General features: G+C 41.2%; 1 protein-coding gene across 1 annotated transcript in view; it reads right to left on the reverse strand.

Moving 5' to 3' along the window:
* Positions 1-12,400: 12,400 nt before the first annotated feature.
* LOC104163021 (cholesterol 7-alpha-monooxygenase) overlaps positions 12,401-18,693 on the reverse strand; it is a 7,283-nt gene continuing 990 nt past the window's right edge. Inside the window, exons 2-6 of the mRNA XM_009701899.1 lie at positions 17,948-18,188; positions 16,655-17,268; positions 15,291-15,421; positions 14,158-14,333; positions 12,401-13,342 (exon numbers count right to left, since the gene is read on the reverse strand). Coding sequence (XP_009700201.1) covers positions 13,043-13,342; positions 14,158-14,333; positions 15,291-15,421; positions 16,655-17,268; positions 17,948-18,188 — 1,462 coding nt within the window. The 3' untranslated portion in view covers positions 12,401-13,042. The remainder of the gene's footprint in view (positions 13,343-14,157; positions 14,334-15,290; positions 15,422-16,654; positions 17,269-17,947; positions 18,189-18,693) is intronic.

Raw genomic sequence — 18,693 nt, forward strand, 5'->3', positions numbered from 1 at the left:
CAACCTGGTCTGGTGGAAGGTGTCCCTGCCCGTGGTAAGGGGGTTGAACAAGATGACCCTTAAAAAGGTCCCTTCTGACCCCAACTATTCTATGAATTCCCCAGCTGAGTAAAACCAGACAGATGTGATGCACATACCAAATGAAAAGATGGAGGTTTGTGGACCTGTTGGGGCTATTGGCACTAGTGACATCTCTTAGAACAAGGACCTGGTAGACCTTATCTCACAAATGATGGGAAGACTAAAGCATAATCTTTGCCCACAGAATCATGACTTTATGAGCTTTTGGAATATGACTTGGTTTTCAATTTTATGTTAGTGAGATTCTCATTTAGACAGAATGTAGTTCTTACCCAGAAGAGTTTTCCAGGTGTCTTCAGATTTCTTTAATTTTTTTTCCTTTGGATTATATGATTTATGTAATTTCTTAGGTTTGGGGAGGTAATGATGTAGTAGTAATGATGGAGGTAGATTTGACTTGCACCAATGAGCGTAGCAAGACAGGTTCTTTCTTTCTTCTGTAAGTAGGGATTGTTCTCTATTACTCTATATAAAACAAGCAAATTAATAAAATTCTCATGTTTATAAAAAACATCTGTAGCATCGAACATAAATATATAGAAACTTATCAGAATAAGCAGCAAACAAAACAAAAAGGTAGCATTGTAAAATGACAGTCAGTGATTGATTTGTGATTAGGAATTTGTATAGGTCTTCTCTGTTATATTTTAAAATATATGAAAAAAGACACAGCTCTGCACCTGAACTTTTATTGTAACGGGTTTGTACAACACGCGTCTCACCAACAGATTTGAACAGTATGGCTGTGATAGTCATGAGATGCTGCATGCTAAAACTTAATGTCAGCAGACAGGAACATCTCCGTAATTTTATGGATCTGTACTTGTGCATACATCAATAGATAGGAAATCATTCTTGGAATCTGTCCCGATATCTCTCTTCTGTGATTTCGAGTTAATAGAAATATACAAAGCCACTTTCTGCCCTTATAGTAAAAGTTACAGAAGAGAATTTCAAAAGCAGTACACATTGGTTTCTCTTCCTATGGTGGAAGTTTTATATGAAGTTCCAAAGTTGAAGAGGCTGGAAGCAAACCAATGCCAAGTGTCTTGGGGAGCTTGTACTCTGTAAGAACTCCAAAGAAGGGACTGCTAAATATTTTCAAAAGAAAATGCTACATGAGTCTACATAGATTTCATTATGAATGGCTGGTAGGAGAAACTTAACGGTTCTATGGTTAAAATGGAAAAAGTAGAAGTTTTAGTTACTAGGGAAGCTATGAAAATAATTCATTTCAGAAAGAGTTGGATAATAGCCATTTAGCAGATCTGACCTAAGTAAAATATATCAGAATCTTCAGCAAGCCAAAACATTGAGACAGCCAATATAGATCAAATGAAATGAAGTTCCCCGCTTTTAATCCTTTAACTTGAAGTAACTTTGACATTAAAGAGCTTTTTAAATGGGAAGAAAACCAGAAATGTGTCATTTAGAGTACAATGAAAGGAAAGAATTAATTTGCTTATTTCCAATCCAAGTGATTTAGGAAATACAAACCCTATATAACTGTTTTGATTGACTACAATTTGCATTTTTTTCCACAAAAGTTGTTGGCCAAAATGTTTTGCCAGATCTGTGCAACCTTGACTCCCTTGGCTTATCCATAAATTACATGATATGATGCCTAAACCAAGAATACCGTCTCTCCAGGATCTCCTTTCAAAGGGTAATTGGGAGCAAAAGTCTCCAGGGCAAGTTTATTATTTTATATGATCGATAGCTATTGTTCCTGTAGAAATCAAAATTTGTTTTAAAAGCTGATGATCAAACTGAATTCAAAGCCTACATTTCTTTGACAGTCCTTGAAACTCTGAGAATAGGATTCAGTTCAAAGATTAGGACACTTAAATGTAGGTACCTACCCGTATGCATTTACGTATGAGCAAGGTGCCCAGCTCCCATTCCAGTCGGTGGAGGTTTAGGGCTTGATCAGGCTCCTGTCCCACAGTCAGCTCCCAGAAGATTTTTGGTCTCTGAAGACACCATGAAGTTGACTGGCTTGACACTTGACTTGTATGCCTGTATGAAGGGAGTCTAGAGATTACGTGGGGTACCGCAGGGCATTTCAAATGGCTCTAGGTACGTGTGTGGGCACAAATGAGTCAAACCCCTTGTTAGTGCTGTCATTTCCATTTAGGGATCTATTTGGTTTACCCTAAAGTAGTCACGCATACTTTGGCGGGTGCTGGTGTTCTGCTGTCTGCATGTGCTGACCAGATCTCCACAGGCTATATGAGGAGTTTTGAAACCTAGATCCTGTATGGACACCTACAGATAGGTTTCTTAATCTGTGAGTTGACTCACGCTGGCTCTCTGTCACTCTCAGTGTAGGACTTTAAACTTTTTTCTCTTCTATTTTCCTATAGTCTTTGGTGTAACATTTTAATATTTTTAATATTTTTATTTTTTCAGACTATAACATAAATTACTTTCATCTATATATGTGGCACCCAATTTTTTCCTTTCTTTCTTATATGCTTACGGTATATTCATTGCAAAAATCTGTATTACACTGAAGCTAGGAACTTGAAGTAAAGGCTGTTAACTTATGAAAAGTACCTGCCTCAAAAATATTGTAACTATCCCCCAGATAAGCATAACAAGCAATGAAAATTCTGTATTTTCTTAGTTACTCCTTGTTGCCCAGTGTTTTTTTGACAATACGTAAATTGTAGTAACGGTGCTGTGCTGCTGGTGATAGTTGCACGTGTGTTTTATTTGGCAGGCTCCAGATACATTATTTTCTATATGGTTTTACTGGTAGTCCTCTGCACAAAGGTTCAAGGCTAATTGACGGTGCCGTTTGGTGTACTGATCTTTAGCAATAGCTGTAGTAGTGGAACACCTTAATAAATGCTGTTCAAGGCCAGTTTCCAAGGCTGAACATTATCACCTAATAACTTTGATCAGAGTGGTAGCAAATATTTGCATAAGTACATGCATGTGGATTCAGTCTGCTGTATTTTATTTACAGCAGTAGCTGTTTGGAATAGGGTCTGTCTGAGGTCTACTCTGGAAATTCAGGTTCATGGTTTCCACTAAACCAGCACTCTTACCGGGCTCTCCTCCTCCTCTTCTGACTCCATCCCATTGTACCTCCCCAGACTCGCCCTGTCTGTCACACCTTCCCTTAACCTTTTGTTCTCCCTCGCTCTTTTGTTACCTGATGCAAGCTTACTTCAGCGGTGGTCGTGCCATGTTCCTTTCTTGCTTCACAGCTTGCTGAACTCGCCTTTTAAAATCACATTCTGGAGTGCGGCTTTTAAGTGCTGTTGTGGCTTCCCATCAGTTGAATTTATACCTACTTCACTCAAGTGACACTGCTTCCCAATGTCTTTAGTCAGGTAAAGTCTCAAAACCAGTATCTCATCCTCACCCTTGGTCACCCATCAGCAATCTCTGTCACAGTCATTGGTACTCTTAAAATGTTATGTCTTGGCTTCTGCCTAACTGCTCTTAACATATAGCCTTTCCTAGCCATTCTCCTAACAAAACATTCATCCAAGTGCTCCCTTCTTGCATGGTAGCAATTTTCTAGTGATCTCCTGTCCTACTACATGCATTTGTATATTTGCTGCAAAGGTTGTTGGTCTATACTGATCCCTGCTCCCTTGCCACCTTCTCCTGTATCCTTTACAGCACTGAAGATAAACTACTCTTTTTTCACTTTCAAGGAGCTTCATAGCTTAATCCTCACCTATCTGTCATCTGGTATCAGCCATCTAGTTCTCATGTTTTAGATCTGACTAGATCAAGATGCTTTAGCGTCAGAGCAATTTTATAGTGATCTCCTGTCCTACTACATGCATTCGTATATTTGCTGCAAAGGTCGTTGGTCTATACTGTGATCCCTGTTCCCTTGCCACCTTCTCCTGTATCCTTTACAGCACTGAAGATAAACTACTCTTTTTTCACTTTCAAGGAGCTTCATAGCTTAATCCTCACCTATCTGTCATCTGGTATCAGCCATCTAGTTCTCATGTTTTAGATCTGACTAGATCAAGATGCTTTAGCGTCAGTGATAAACTTGACGTTAACCAACCCATTGGTCTCTTCCAACTACTAGCTGGCATGCTGGCAGTGCTGCCGCCTCGTTTCCTTGCCCTCCTCTAGATGGATGTTTTTCACCTTGTCTTTTCCTTCAATTGTGACATCCTTGGGAGAAGCATAGTGGTTTTGTTCCGTGTTTGTATAATTCTTATAACAAAGTCCTGATCTGTGTGGAAATACTATCAATAATAAACAACAATAGTAAAAACATTCCTAGCAGGGAGGTCAAGGTATAAACATGTAATTTGTGCCATCGTTAGCTTTAGAAACCACTCCTGGGGCGAGATGGGGCTGACTCTTCAGCCCTCGTCTCTGTTCTGCCTGTGCCAGGAGCCTCAGCAGTTGGCTTGGCTCTTCTGAATTGCAACCAGGCGTCTGCCTTCCGGCATTGCGATGCCTCTACTAGGAACTTAAGGTCGGCCATCTGCAGAGAGCTTGGCAGGGGAGCGTATATCATCTGTAAATCTGTATCCGGCACCCGTAGCATCTGGCTATGATTTCTGCAGATTCTGCAGAATTCCTAATGCTTTATCATATCATTGCATTTCAGGAAAAGTCCTTTGACTATATGCGCTTTACAGACATAGGAGAATCTCGTCTAACTCCAGACACGCGATGTCAACGGACAACAGTCTTTTTAGTCTGTTGACGCAGGTTTGCTGTGTCTAAACAATACCTGTAAGAAGCAGTACCAAGAGCACGAGGCACAGCTAACAACTCATGTAATTGACTGTTGCTTGCGTCATTAACGGTTTCCCCTGTCATTCTTAACATCAGCTTTTAATCCTCATAAGGATATTATAGCTTGATCCAGGTTCTTACATCTAGGAAATAAAATAACCACGAAATGAGTCAGTTCAACGTGGAGGATGTATTTTTAAAAAACCCTCCTTTGACTGTTTGCCTTTCCTGAGGCTTCGCTTACTCGGGCAGAGCAGGCGAGCTGAAATGTCGCATAAAGCAGAGAGAAAGTCTTTCCCTCAGCCTAATAAGCAATTATCGTTAAAGAAGGGAGCAGAGCTGAGGTCACGGTAGGTCAGCAAGGCCCAGTTCTCTCACCCACTGATGCAACCCTTTGGGCTACGTTCCTCACCCTGTGCTTCAAACCAGCCGCGCAAGCTCATGGTGCTGAGCGATCAAGCTTTCGTAGGCACCAAAAGTTGTATCCGTCCATGATTCTCTTGCAGGCTCTGATTTACCTTTGAGGCGCTCCGTGCGATACAGCCAGACGTCCGTACGGACCACGGGCTGAGAAGAGGCGGGGGAGCTGGTACCGATCTCTGAAAGGTGAGACTGGGCCTGGCGCGGCTGGCAGCGGGACGGCACGGGGTGGCGAGGACCGGGCCCCGTGTTCCCGCCTGCGGGCACTTCACACAGGGTGCCCGCCAGTGGCTAACGTGAGGATGGAGGCCTCCCAAAGTCCTCCAGAACCTGACAGAAAACCAGTTGTTTTCTTGAAAAGTGCTGAGGGCTTGTGGGTTGGGCACCTCTGTGAGCAAGTCCCTTACTTAGGAGCCTTACACAGATCCCGAGGAAGCTCCACTCGTCCTTGCCGTGCTCCCGGGTAAAGTGGACCTCTTGCCATACCTAGGGTGAAGTGAACCTCTCACTTGACTTTTTCCAGCCTATGGTCTTTAATGTTGTTCTGGTGGATGTTTTATATCTCTCAGGTCTGCAATTACTGGAGAGTGTGAGACATCTCATCCCCTTGCAATCAACTATTACACAAATCTTACTGAAAAATAATTACATGGCTTCTCACACTGAAGAGCTCTCAAAACAAGAGTGATTCAGTCAGCCAAGGTGCTCTAATCTTTCAAAATCTCTGTGGGATCTTGCTATTTGGTGAGGTGAATTTCAGAAATTAATGTTATCCTTAAAAAGATAAGTAGGGTCTGCAGGATCTTATCGGCCAATTATCTAAAATGAACTTTTCATTTTAAAAATCTGTGTCTCTTTAGTGAATTGTTCTGAAGTGACCTCTCTCTCCTTTCATGACATGTCGACCACTGAAGATCGTTTGATTTGGAGCGTGTCCCACCATGTTGTCTGTCTTGGCAGAAAACAAATTAAAGTCAACAACAGTTAGCAAGCTGGGTATTTACACTGACAGCAGTCCATTTAATAGTATGTAACCTCTTTATTGTTTAATTCTAAGGTTATTATGAGGCAATGACTGCTTTTACCACCAAACCTCCTGTATGCAGCTAGCTAAAGAGGGACAGACTGCAGACATAATTATGATCAAGCCCCCTCTGTGTGCTGTTTATCTGTGCTGACCTTACGGTCGTGTAAATGAGAGGAGGGCTTGGACTTATCTTCAGGCTGCTGACATGCGACTGTAGCCCTCCGTGCAGTTCGTAAATGACAAATAAATTTTTATGCTGCTACAGCTATCCATTTACACCAAGACCATGAACAATATCTTTTGAAGCACCCTATTGACAACTAAGCTATCGTTATCACTAAAATTTATTTTGTGCTTTAAGAAAAAATATCCCATGACTTTCCCTTTCTTTGCTTCCTCTTTTTTTTCTTCAGAAACTCACATGAAAGGTCTTGTAATATAAACACGAGTTTATCCTGATATTTCTACAGTAAAATACAAAAAACAATTTAAGAACTTTAGGTACGGCTTGAAAAGCTTTGTTCAAAACCGTGGTCACCACAACCACTGTTGACAAGCTGAAGAGTGGCTGCCTGAACTTAGTGGCAGCTCTGTTACTAGGTGCCTACAGTTCTGCTGCTGTTTGAGCCCCAAAACGCTGTAGTTTTGAAGAAGAGCACTTTGCACGCAGCTTTGACCCTCAGCCCACCAGGATCCACAGACCAGGAGGTCCTCTCCTTCTGCCATTGGGGAGCTCCTCAAAGCAAGCCTCGCAGATGAAGTCCCCACACGATGCAGTGGCAGCTTCTACCTTTTAAAATTTGACTAGGGTGGTTTTAGCTTCATCCTGTCAAGCAGTTCCAGGCTGAACCTTAACCTTGAGAACATCACACCGATGTGCTGCAGCTCACAAGGGTCAGGTCCCAAGCACCGAGAGCTCCCTCCACGCCGCATCCTCCCGCTCCCCAGCCTGTTGCTGCCACCATCGAGCGTGGCTGCTGCCGCTTCATGCTCGCATTGCTGGAAAGGAGCGGGCTCAGCCGGCTGGAGGCAGATGACTCTCCCCGGGGTAGTTTTACATGACCGTTATCATCCAGCAAAAGCTTGTCTAGGCTAGTTTCTCTGTGGTGGTGGACAACAGCTATGGTCAACATGGATTCAGAAATGTAAAACTGTCTTGTTTTCTGATAAGACTTGTTTCACTGGTAAGGTCATCATGTCACCTCCAAGGACTCCATGATGAGGTAAAGATTTCTTTCAACCTGAAAACTGTAAAATGTTTTCACTGCCCAGATTTCATCTGCTCAGCCAAAATCCCTCCTTCTACTGGGTTATGAGCTGCCTGCTCCCGCTCAGCTGCCTGTGTCTTCCTCCTAATCCCAAGGTCGCTGTGCAGAGGCGCTTGGCTGGCCCGACACAGAGCTCATCTGGGTCCAAAAAACTTTGAGCACTTAATCTCCTTGGTGTGCCTGGTCTATAATGTGCTTGTGCCTCCCTCAGGAGGTACCCCTTGCTCTTACTCACCGTTTACAGGACAAGCACAACGTTACGGAGGTCCCCTGGGGTGGGGGAGAGACTGGATTCAGCACCCTCCTCTGCCTCAGGGACTTCAATCCCATGTCAAAATGGAATCTTTTCTCAGCTAAGAGAGCACTTTAGCTATAAGGGTACCGTCAGGGAGTCATACCAATCGTCCTGTTGAATCTGTTCTGTTTTTTAGAGAAAACAGGCTATAGATTCCCTGAGCAAAGGAGGGAATGCCTGAGCTAACCTAATGGTTAGCGTTCTCACCCCGGGGGGGGGGAGATCTTTGCCCCCCTTCTCCCCCTATCTCTTTATGTATTTTACCTAGTAAATGTGCAATGCAAAATATTCACACAACCCATGGCACAGGCTGCCTCCTTCCCACCAGCCTGGATCTGCCCAATATTTTTCTAATTGCTCTTATGGTCTTTAGTCTTACTTTTTTGGGGTCTCCTGCCTTAAGAAAAGTACTTCTATGAGGAGAGGCAGCAAAGAGAATTGCCCTGTTATAACCTTGTGGTGTCTGTGACCCTGGCAAGGCAGATGACTATCGATTGCTGAAGTATTTGATTACATTAGCTGAGGCATAGCGGCTGTAGACTTTGTACTCTTTTCTCCTCTCACTTGCATCTGTATGACCCTGGTAACAGGGGTTTAACTGAGATTAGAAAATTAACAGCTGTGGCAGCAAACCAAATTACTTGTATGTGTTTATACCAAGGAGGTCTGGGCTGCCCAGGGAGGTGGTGGAGTCCCCATCCATGGAGGGGTTTGAGGAAAGACTGGAGGTGGCACTTAGTGCCATGGTCTAGGTGACATGGTGGTGTTAGGGCAAAGGTTGGACTTGATGATCCCAGAGGTCTCTTCCAACCAAATCAATTCTATGATTCTGTATAGCCCAGTATAGAAAAAGAAGAAATTCCTACCCAAAACTGTTCAAACTGTTCATCTGTATGTCTTTCGTCACAAAGTGGAAGCATACTCAGGGGGTTATACTGCATCTTTTTAGCTGCGTCAACACCAAGTCAACATTAAAAAGTGGCATTGCTCCGCATAGTCCCCTGAAGACATGCTGATACACTCCTCGTGTTACAGGAGTTCAGAACTGGGCAGAAAGAGCTGGTCACCTCTGTTGTTTTATACACTGAATATCAACCCACAGGTTATGGGTCAGGCTGTCCCTGGAGAACTGCTACCCCAGGAACAGAGGAATGACAGGAGGCTGAGTGGCGAGGGCCACGCTCCCGCAGGAGTTTCGGCAGGACCACCCCAGGCACCCCCATGGGACCCTGTGTCCGATCTGGCAACAGTGCTGGCTTTGCCAATTTGTGATGAGTCTGCAGTTGAGATGTTGGACTTGGGTGGGATGGACACGGACCCTCATGCCTGCCTCTGCTGTGGTTTGTTACCTGGGAATGATCTGGCTGCCTCTGTTAGGAAATCTTTGAATTAGCTCTGCAGGAGAGCAATGTGAGGTATACTAAAGCTGGCTGTTTTAAAGTGTGCAGATCTGTATTGTTATTATTACAAGATAGTTGCGTTGCATTACATGAACATTTGGGGGTTCTGACCATTCCTTAATTATGTCTGCCCTAGCAGGAGTATCTCTCTTTTCCATTGGACTTCGATTTATTAAGATTGCTTTGAAAATGAAGCTTTGTTCTTTAAACATTGGAGTAAATAATTTTTAAAGCAAAGTTGTTCATCATATGCATCAATATGCATTACAAATTTTAAAAGAATTATAGTTATTTTAATTGCAAATAGGCTTTAAAGACCATCAGTTCAGATTATTTCCATTAGAAATTCATAGGGATTTACGCAAGTTGCAATGAAGCACTTTCTGTTCTAGAATGTCAACAATTTCAGCACTGACTTCAAAGCTAAACATAAAGTTGTAAATAGCAGTCCAGCCTGACAGAAATCCACAATTTTTATTTGCTTACTCTTCATCTTCTTGGTGCAAAATTGGCTGCAGGCGATAGACAAAACCTAGCATATCTGTAGCATTTATCTGGTACATTCTGCACATTAAAGACTGATCTAATCCTCACTGAAAAAAAACAATACAAAAAAGTAAACCTCAAACAGAAACTGAAGCTTCTCCCTCTACGTCTGCTGCAATGACAGATGTGGCATGGTTCCCTCTAGTTAAAATGCTGAAGTCCCTATGAAGGGATTGAAGGACCAGAGACACCACACCAATAGCTTTCCTAATACCCTCTGTAGACCTGCCCATGTAGCAAGTATCCAGAAGGAATGAAAAAGGGGTATAACAAGGGGAAGAATTGGTAGTTGAGGGAGGAGTGGGTTTCAGGAGAGAAAACAGGCATTTGACCTGACGCACACATTGTCAACATAGTGGGGAAGACTGGGTAATGAGATCGGGCCAGTCAAGCAAAGCCCTGAGAACATAATTCCAGCGGATTGAGATTATCACATAGCAGGGGAAGGAGGAAGAAGTGCTAAGTAGACAATGCAAATATGGAGATGCTGGCTTTTGCATCTCCTGTGTTGTCTCTGAGAGCATTGACACTTGGCGATAAAGTCAGTAGCCTCCCCACGATCTTCAGAACTCGGCTTTAATCTGCGAGGTGAGTCCTGGGGTGTTTTTACCTTCCCCTCAGTTCGCTACTGTTGGTATTCCTTGGTGTGTGAGCCGGCACAGGCACAGCACAAGAACAATCACAAAACCATGGATGAAATGCAAAGAGTAAATTTATTTTCAGTACCTCACCAACCAGGGCATCCCCACAGCAGCGCCCGGGCAGAGGCACACAAGCCGGGATGCAGGCACCATGGAGCTCAGTCCATGCTCGAGGATCACCGAACCAAGTGTGTTCGCCTGTATATCAGGGATTCACACAGGTGTAGTTTACCACCGTGCTTTGATCTTTCCCACTGCAGGGCAGGAATCTCAAACATGTTCAATAGAGTGCCTCTAAGTCTATCACAGGCCTATGTTATCTGAACACAGATGTTCGGCTTGTCCAACGCTCAAGGCTAAACAATAATTAGTATGATACATGTGTTTTACAGCTGCAAGTCACTTGGGCGTGTTTACAATCCTCCTCGCCAATCTTCCGTTGTTTTCCCACACTTGGGTAGCTGAAAGTCAGATCAGCTCTAGGAGCTACTGAATACTTCGATTTGACATAGACCAAGGGAGCTGAAAGAAAACATTAAACCACAGTCAGAGCGGTCTGCAGCAATCAGTTTGAAGGAGACAAGAGGATGTAAAAGAATGCTTAATTTTCCAGGGAACCTCAAATTAATTCAGCAGTCTTCTTATATTTTGTTATCTGCTGTTGTAATTCTGTGTTGAATTACTTTTCATCAAGGAAGGGTATTTTGCTTAAAATGTTGCATAGCCTTGTTACCCGAATGCTTATTTTTCAAGGGAACCTCAAATTAATTCAGCAGTCTTATATTTTGTTATCTGCTGTTGTAATTCTGTGTTGAATTACTTTTCATCAAGGAAGGGTATTTTGCTTAAAATGTTGCATAGCCTTGTTACCCTCAAAAACTGTTGTTTTAAGCAGGATTTGTGTAAGGAAGGGGGAGTAGACACTCTGCTGGTAATAATACGTGCCAGGGCACATGTAATTATGATAAAGTCAGGCTTTCATGTGTTCTCTGGGTCAGTGCTAGCTTACATTGAATGTGCTATAATTTATATAAATCATACAAAACTGTAATTGACAGAAGTATGAAAGACTGGATACTTCCCTTACCAAGAGAACCAAAGTAATAATTCAAAACCACTTGCATTATACCTAATATTATACATATTACAAATGACAACAAATTGGTGTTTTCTGTTCTCTTTTGAAAATGAAAGAAGATTAAATAAAATTACAAGGACCACACATAGGTAATAAAAAAATCACACATTACAGAATCTTTTTATTTACCCTTGAATACTTAGCACAGTGGATAGTGAGAAGAGAAATGGCTACATAACTTAAAGCAGTTCTAGGACTCATTCCAAAATCCCATGTTTAGGAAGAGCTCTATCAGCTAGACTGGATGTCTTGCCAGAATGTGAGATTTGAAAATATCTAATAGTCCTGTATCTCATCTTCTGTGATGAGGCTTACTTTTGAGTCAAGGACAAAAGGTCAGACCGTAAATCCTTAGAAACATACAAAACCAGGATAACAACAATATTTTACGTCCATTTGTTCTTTTCATTGGCTGATGATAAGAAAACTAGCTCTTTCAGCCTGAAGATGTTTCATTAAAGAATAGACTTTTGTGACACCCATCCATCCATCATTTGCAGCAGAAAAGGACAGGGATGTTACAGAGAACCAAATTGTATTATCCCTGGAACAATTGTTCTTAAGGACATGCCACCACTAAAAATGAAATGTGTGGGCATACTACCCATGATAACTTTAATGGAATCAGACTACGAAGACCTAAGGAGCATGACCAATGGAGGCTTATGGAAATGTGGAGTTCAGACAATTGTGCAAAATCCAACCAGAACCACTGGTGAATACATGGTGCCTATTTATTTGCGTCTATACTGGTGTTTGAGCTGGCTAGTTTAAGGCTGGCTTAGGTGGCTTTCGATGAGTGCACGAATCTTTGATAACGTTAAGACATTAAAATCACAAACAGTCTAGAGATGCAATTGGTTCAGCCAACATCATTTATTTCAATACAGTTACAACTTTCTGAAAAGAAGTATATTACAATGAATATAATAGAAGTTTTGCAGTTTCACTAGAACGTGAATATTTTTGTAGGTTTTCTTCCAGACTTTTTCTAGTTTTTCATAAAACCATAAAGGTACTTCCCCAGGAAACTCTCCCCTCCCCAGTGCGAATCTGCCTTTATACAACAAAAATTTTATTTCATCTGTGGGGTGAACCACCACCCCCAACATTTCAATGATAAAAAAGAATAAGTTTTAACTGTAGTTGAATTTTGAACAATTATTTTGAATTAGCTGATGAAATTCTAACTAACTTGGGGAAAGTATTTGCTGACAGAAAAAAAAAAAAAGAACAACTGTACACACACAATTCAAAATCTTAACTTGCATTTCAACATGGTTGGTAAAAGGAGAGACATTTGTACCAACACAGTGCATATAATGATATACATTATGCATTTCCCATTAGACTGATGAATTAGCATCTTCATATAGATTTTCCCCCAAGACTTGTAATGTTTCATTTGCATATATACATAAAATACATATAAATTGTATGTTACATTGTGTATTTATATACTACATATATTATACGTATAATATAAAATAGATATTCATAGGCTTTTCAGTCTATACCTGAAATCAATGTCATTGGCTGGTTGCAAAATACCCAGTCCTGCACGGGACTGATCTAAAGAAGGGCACTGCACGTTATTGTCCACAAGCTCTATCTCAAAATATGAAAAAATCAAAGCCAAAAATTGTTTAATTTCATGCACAGCAAATAACCTGCCAGGGCATTTTGCTATGCCTGTCCCAAATGGCATATAGTAATATTTTAACTTGCGACCGTTGCGGAAGAAGTCAGTCTTTTCTTCTCCATTCTCATTGAGAAAGCGATCATATTTGAATGTCTGTAATTAAATCCACAAGAGAGTTACTTGATATTTGAACACCTCCAAAGATTAGATCATAGAATCATAGAACCATAGAATGGTTTGGTTGGAGGGGACGTTAAAGCCCACCCAGTTCCAACCGCCTGCCCTGGGCAGGGACACCTCCCACCAGACCAGGTTGCTCAAAGCCCCATCCAACCTGGCCTTGAACACTTCCAGGGATGGGGCAGCCACAGCTTCTCTGGGCAACCTCTGCCACTGCCTCACCACCCTCACCGGGAAGAATTTCTTCCTAATAACTCATCTAAATCTTCCCTCTTCCAGTTTAAAGCTATTGCTCCTTGTCCTATCACTCCCTGCCCTTGTAAAAATAGGTAATGCCATTAAGACACAAAAAGCAGGCTGGGAAAGGAGAGCTTCTAGCATTGAGCATGGTACAGTAGGGCCAGGCCCCATGGTGCTGTTTTCATCCTTGTTGATGCAACAGAACTGGAAGACTGCTCATTCTGTGCCTTTGGGAAAATATTATTCTTATCCTTGCCCTCCCTCAAACCCCCATAACGGTGATCTTTCCTCACTGAGGCAGGCGGTGAGTAGAAGGCTGTCTTGAGCTGGCAGCACACTTTTTGATTACACTAAAACATGTTTTACAGATACTGCCTGCACTGACTTTATTCTTTTTCTTGCCTATCATTACGTCTCCAGGTGTAAGAACAGACTGTCTGGAGTACAACAGAAAACCAGCTGTGGGGGCACCCCAATAAATGCGCTATTTAAAGGCATGTTAGCCTCTGCTAGAGCTCAGCGTTTAATGCACTTTGATAAATACTTACCAAGGGATCAGCGTAGATTTCTGGATCAAAATGCAACAGTTGAGGATAAAGAGCTACAATATCATCGCTGCGAATGTTGTAAGACTCATCCTTTAAGTGCAGAGTGAAATCCTCCTTGGCAACTCGGAAAGTCATGGATGCACTTGATAGCCTCATTGCCTCCTTGATGATGCTGTCTATCGGGAGAGGAAAAGGAACGATTACCATGGAAATAGGATGTGTATGTTCCTGGGGGAGGTCATGCATTTTAAACTATTTCAGACCCATTTTGAAACCCTGCATTTATTAGAAGAAATATTTTAACAATAACTTTCTAAATTCCTAAGAAAGTATCTTTCTCATTTCTTTTTAGCATTATTATCCCTTCTGCAGATAACACCGAGAACATAATCCGCTTTCCCCTAGGAAAATACTTGTAGTTGATGCAACGGAATATTTGAAAGCGAGACACGTTTTCACTCTGAGATAAAGAACAAACCAGTCAAGACTGGAAACATAACAAGAAAAAGAAACAGTGCAGTGATCAGGATTTTCTGAACTTTTAAGAGGTGGTGCATAGAAACCAGTACTCAGAAAAAGTAGCTTGGGGTTTTTTTGTTTCAATACAAGCTGATTTTTTTTTTTTTAAAAAAAAAGCAACAGTAGTTAAAGGGTGACATTTTCAAAACTCTCTGTAACTTGGACACTTTTGAAAAATGTGCCTACAATTTGAAAAATATTAAGAAGAAATGAAAGTAATGGTGTTAGAAGTTACTGCTTCACCATTTGAATGAAGAATTGGGATATAAAATTTGGCAACATCCTTTTATTTGATCTAAAATTACTAAACAAAATATTGTTCTAAATTACCCATGGGTCTCCAGTACTATGTCATGTAGCTGTGTAGCAGTATTGAGATGTGCCATTATCCAGGAAAAAGTGCTATTCGTGTGAACTTTGATGCTCTCAGTACCTCCTGGGACATTGGGAAGACTGATTGCATTGGCTAGTGCTAAGGAACATACAGGTTTTTGTTCTAGTGTTTTGTTGGCTAATTCCATAGTAATTCTGTAGAAAGCATTTATATGGTAACAAATAGAAGACTGTGAAAATTGTGGGGTGATTTCTGGTACTCCTGCATAAAATAATCATACCTAGTACTGGCATATTATCCAGCTGTTTTCGATTCAAGGAAATACGTTTGCCATCTAAGCTGATCTTCTGTCCGGCGCTTTCCAAAATACTTTGCACTTCTTTGGTAGCAGCTTTCATTGCTTCTGGACTCCTAAGATCGAAAGAGCAGAAGTATAACATAATTTTGCACTTAAGAATGCTTTAAAAAGGGTTTTGCCATTAACTTTCTTCCTGACTAAAATTTAATTTGCTAGCTGACAAGTACAACCTTCTAAAATGAAAATGTCACAGCAAAATGCTGCAATTACACTTTTTCTTGTCTTGGCAAAGGTACAATCACTTCAAAAAATGGAAAAGAACCCCAAGTATTTCATGTTGTCTCCAATGACAAGTGGGAGAGAACTGATGTGTATAACTCAGGTAATGAACAGTAATGTCACTAAAAAGCAATGCCAAGAATAAGAAATAAAACAATCAGTTGTAGATTAGGAAATAGCCCCACTGTGGGTAGAAAGTTTAGGAACAGGATTATAGGTCAGTTTTATAACATCAGTTATCCTCAATGATGTCCCATTATGTGGCAATATTCCGCCTAGCTGAAAAGAATCTTCCTAATATGAAGAGTCCACATAGTATCCTTCACTGTCTAGACTTTCTTACAGACATGGAATATAGGAGATAGGGTGAAATACGTATAGATAATAATACAGGATGCAATAGCATCTTGATGAAGGCACAATCAATCAGGGTGTTAAAAGACTCCAAGGCCAGAAGACCTAAAGCCAATGCATTCTTGGAGTGAAAAGTACTAAAGAACATCAGATATTAGCAATGGCAGGTAGATACGAAGGTGCAAGCCACTGGCTAAATAAAAATGTCAGCAATTTAGATCCAGACTTAAGAGTTAGTCACGCTGAAGTAGATTCTACTCCACAGAGGCCCACTTTGAAATGGACTTTTAATAGTATTCTCTGAACCATGTCTCCTCTCATGAGTAACAAGCTCAGCAGCTGCAGTCTCTAGTGAGATGGTCTAAAAATGTCTGATTATATTGGGAGCCTTCAATACAATTCATGTTCTGCCTGCAACCAGCACTTCTGATGTCATATCATACAGAATTACTCTAAAGCTTTCTTGACAAAGTGTAGCATTACCCTGGAGTGGTTTTTATTTTGAAAAAATTCTATAGGATTGCTCTGGTGTACCGCTACTTGGTCTCAGACGAGTGAAGGAGGTCTCTGTGGAAGTCCACTTCTGTTGTAATCAGTAAGCTTTTTGACATTGATGAGGTACTAAGCAGTGGAATTCACCTGTATTAAGGAACTGGTTTCTGAAAGATAACAACCATTTTTCTTGTTTGGGAACAAGAAACATTGGGACTTACTTAAGAAGATAGAACAAGCTCCAAAACGTGGCAGGAATGGTGTTGGCTTGCGAGGCCCAGAGCACGGCCACGTGGGTCTTCGCTTTCTCCATGTCATCGAAGGTTGACAGAGTGTCATTCAGGAACATGCGGAGGGTGACGAGCTGAGAGAGGTTGTCCCTCTTGAGGAGGTTCTTGTGGAGAAGTGCCTCTCCCAGCTTCTCCCGGGCGCTGTGGGCACTCTTGAAAAGGTGGATAGGCAGCCCCGCCACGAGGGCTGGAAAAATCCTATCAAATTCTTTGAAGTTTTCTAGGGCATTTAGGATATGGGCTCTCTCAGTTTCCTGCTTTGATGATAGATTTTGGTCATTGTTTGAATTAAATTCTTTACCAAAAAGTGTTAGAAAGCCAGACTCAAACATCACCTGGCAACAGAATGTATAAAGTCCTTCTGTCACCCAGGTATTAGACTGAAGTTTAGATCTTCTTGACTGCAGCATGACATACTGTAGGTTTTCCATCATTGCTTCAATGAGGGCATCTAGGGCATTACCTTGAAGGGTTCTAATGAATGTCTGATGAAAATTTTCAGTGGTGTTTCCCTCTGCTGGGTCAATGCTACCATGCCCAAAAGCCTGTCACAAAATAAATTGTATGCATGATAAATAAGGCTTGTCATAACCTTGATGATGAAGTCTGACAGAAATTAAAGCCAAAATATAGCTTCATAGCTTGCTAGAGGGAAGCATAATAAGGGCTATTAATACTAGAACTAATAATTTCTCAGTGAACCATAGCAGTTAAGTAGGCAAATGATAACAGATTTAAACAGTTGCTTACAAATAAATGGACATGGTTACCTAGACCTTCATTCATCTCCCATTGGCATCAACAGGAACCTTTCTGCTTACTTCAGTAGGAGTTTGACTGAGGTCCTACTGTGTTGCATCATTTTTTAAGGCCAAATTAGGACCAAATCTTCCATAGTAGTGAGAACCTCCTGAAGAAGGTTTCAACTTCAGCAAGCTGAATTATCGTTTTGCAGATGGTGTTAATTGTAGTTCTGCTTTAGCAATTTGGGATACTACATGGCTAAATAATGTCATTCTTGGACAATCCAAATCACTGCAAATTTCCTTTCCATTAAGGAAAGGGGGAAAAAAGACCCCAATGTCTTAAATCAATAAAAGTGCAGAAATGTGAAACCAATTCTATTTCAAAGGCATAGTTACGCTATAGGGATTAACTGGGTATGTTTGTCCTGCCAGTAGATACTTTGCATGTTAGATATTAAAACCATTTTTAAAGCGGTACCTTGGCAGAAGTAGCAAAATGGAACTTTTTCCAGTCCAAGTGTTTTCCTTGGCGTATCAATGCATGGTATGAAAAAGGGTCAGTGAGGAAATGAATGTATTTCCCCGCTACTCGGCAAGTGAAAATGTGGCCATGCTTCTTCTGCTTTTCTCTGAGGAATTCCAGGGGGTTGGCACCGAACTGCAAGGCACAGCCCAAGTATGGAAGGAACCCGTTTTCAAGTGGTGGCTCACCTCGTCGCCTACAAAACATAAACGAAAACTGAATTTATAAGTATGTATAAAGATCTCTTCTCCAGGACTGCCACATAAGTAAAATACTACTGCTAGGCTTTTTGTCGCATGAAAAAATGAAAAAAAAAAAAACAAACCCAAACAAATAGTATATTGAGAAATAATTATCTCCCCTTTAAGGACTAAGCCTATTGTGAGGGCTATGGTGTGTAATAAAGAATAACTTTAACAGCCTGTAGTATAATAAACATAATAAAACACAGTTTGATTATGTCATCTTTCTTTTCCCTAAATCAGGAGTATATTTTTCACCTGTTTAAATGCACAATTGTTGCCATTAGCTAACATGCACAGTTAGGTAATTGTCCCATAAATGAATAATCAATCCCACTAATATTGCCTGATACATTTTCGGGCAACGGTATCCACAATTCAATTCGAATACCAAGGGGACAGTCTTTTAGTGTAGAAAGGTTGTTATTATTGGCATATCCCATTTGGACCAGATCCTGC

The sequence above is a fragment of the Cariama cristata genome, unplaced genomic scaffold (assembly GCF_000690535.1).
Source record: "Cariama cristata isolate BGI_N322 unplaced genomic scaffold, ASM69053v1 scaffold1636, whole genome shotgun sequence".
NCBI lineage: Eukaryota > Metazoa > Chordata > Aves > Cariamiformes > Cariamidae > Cariama > Cariama cristata.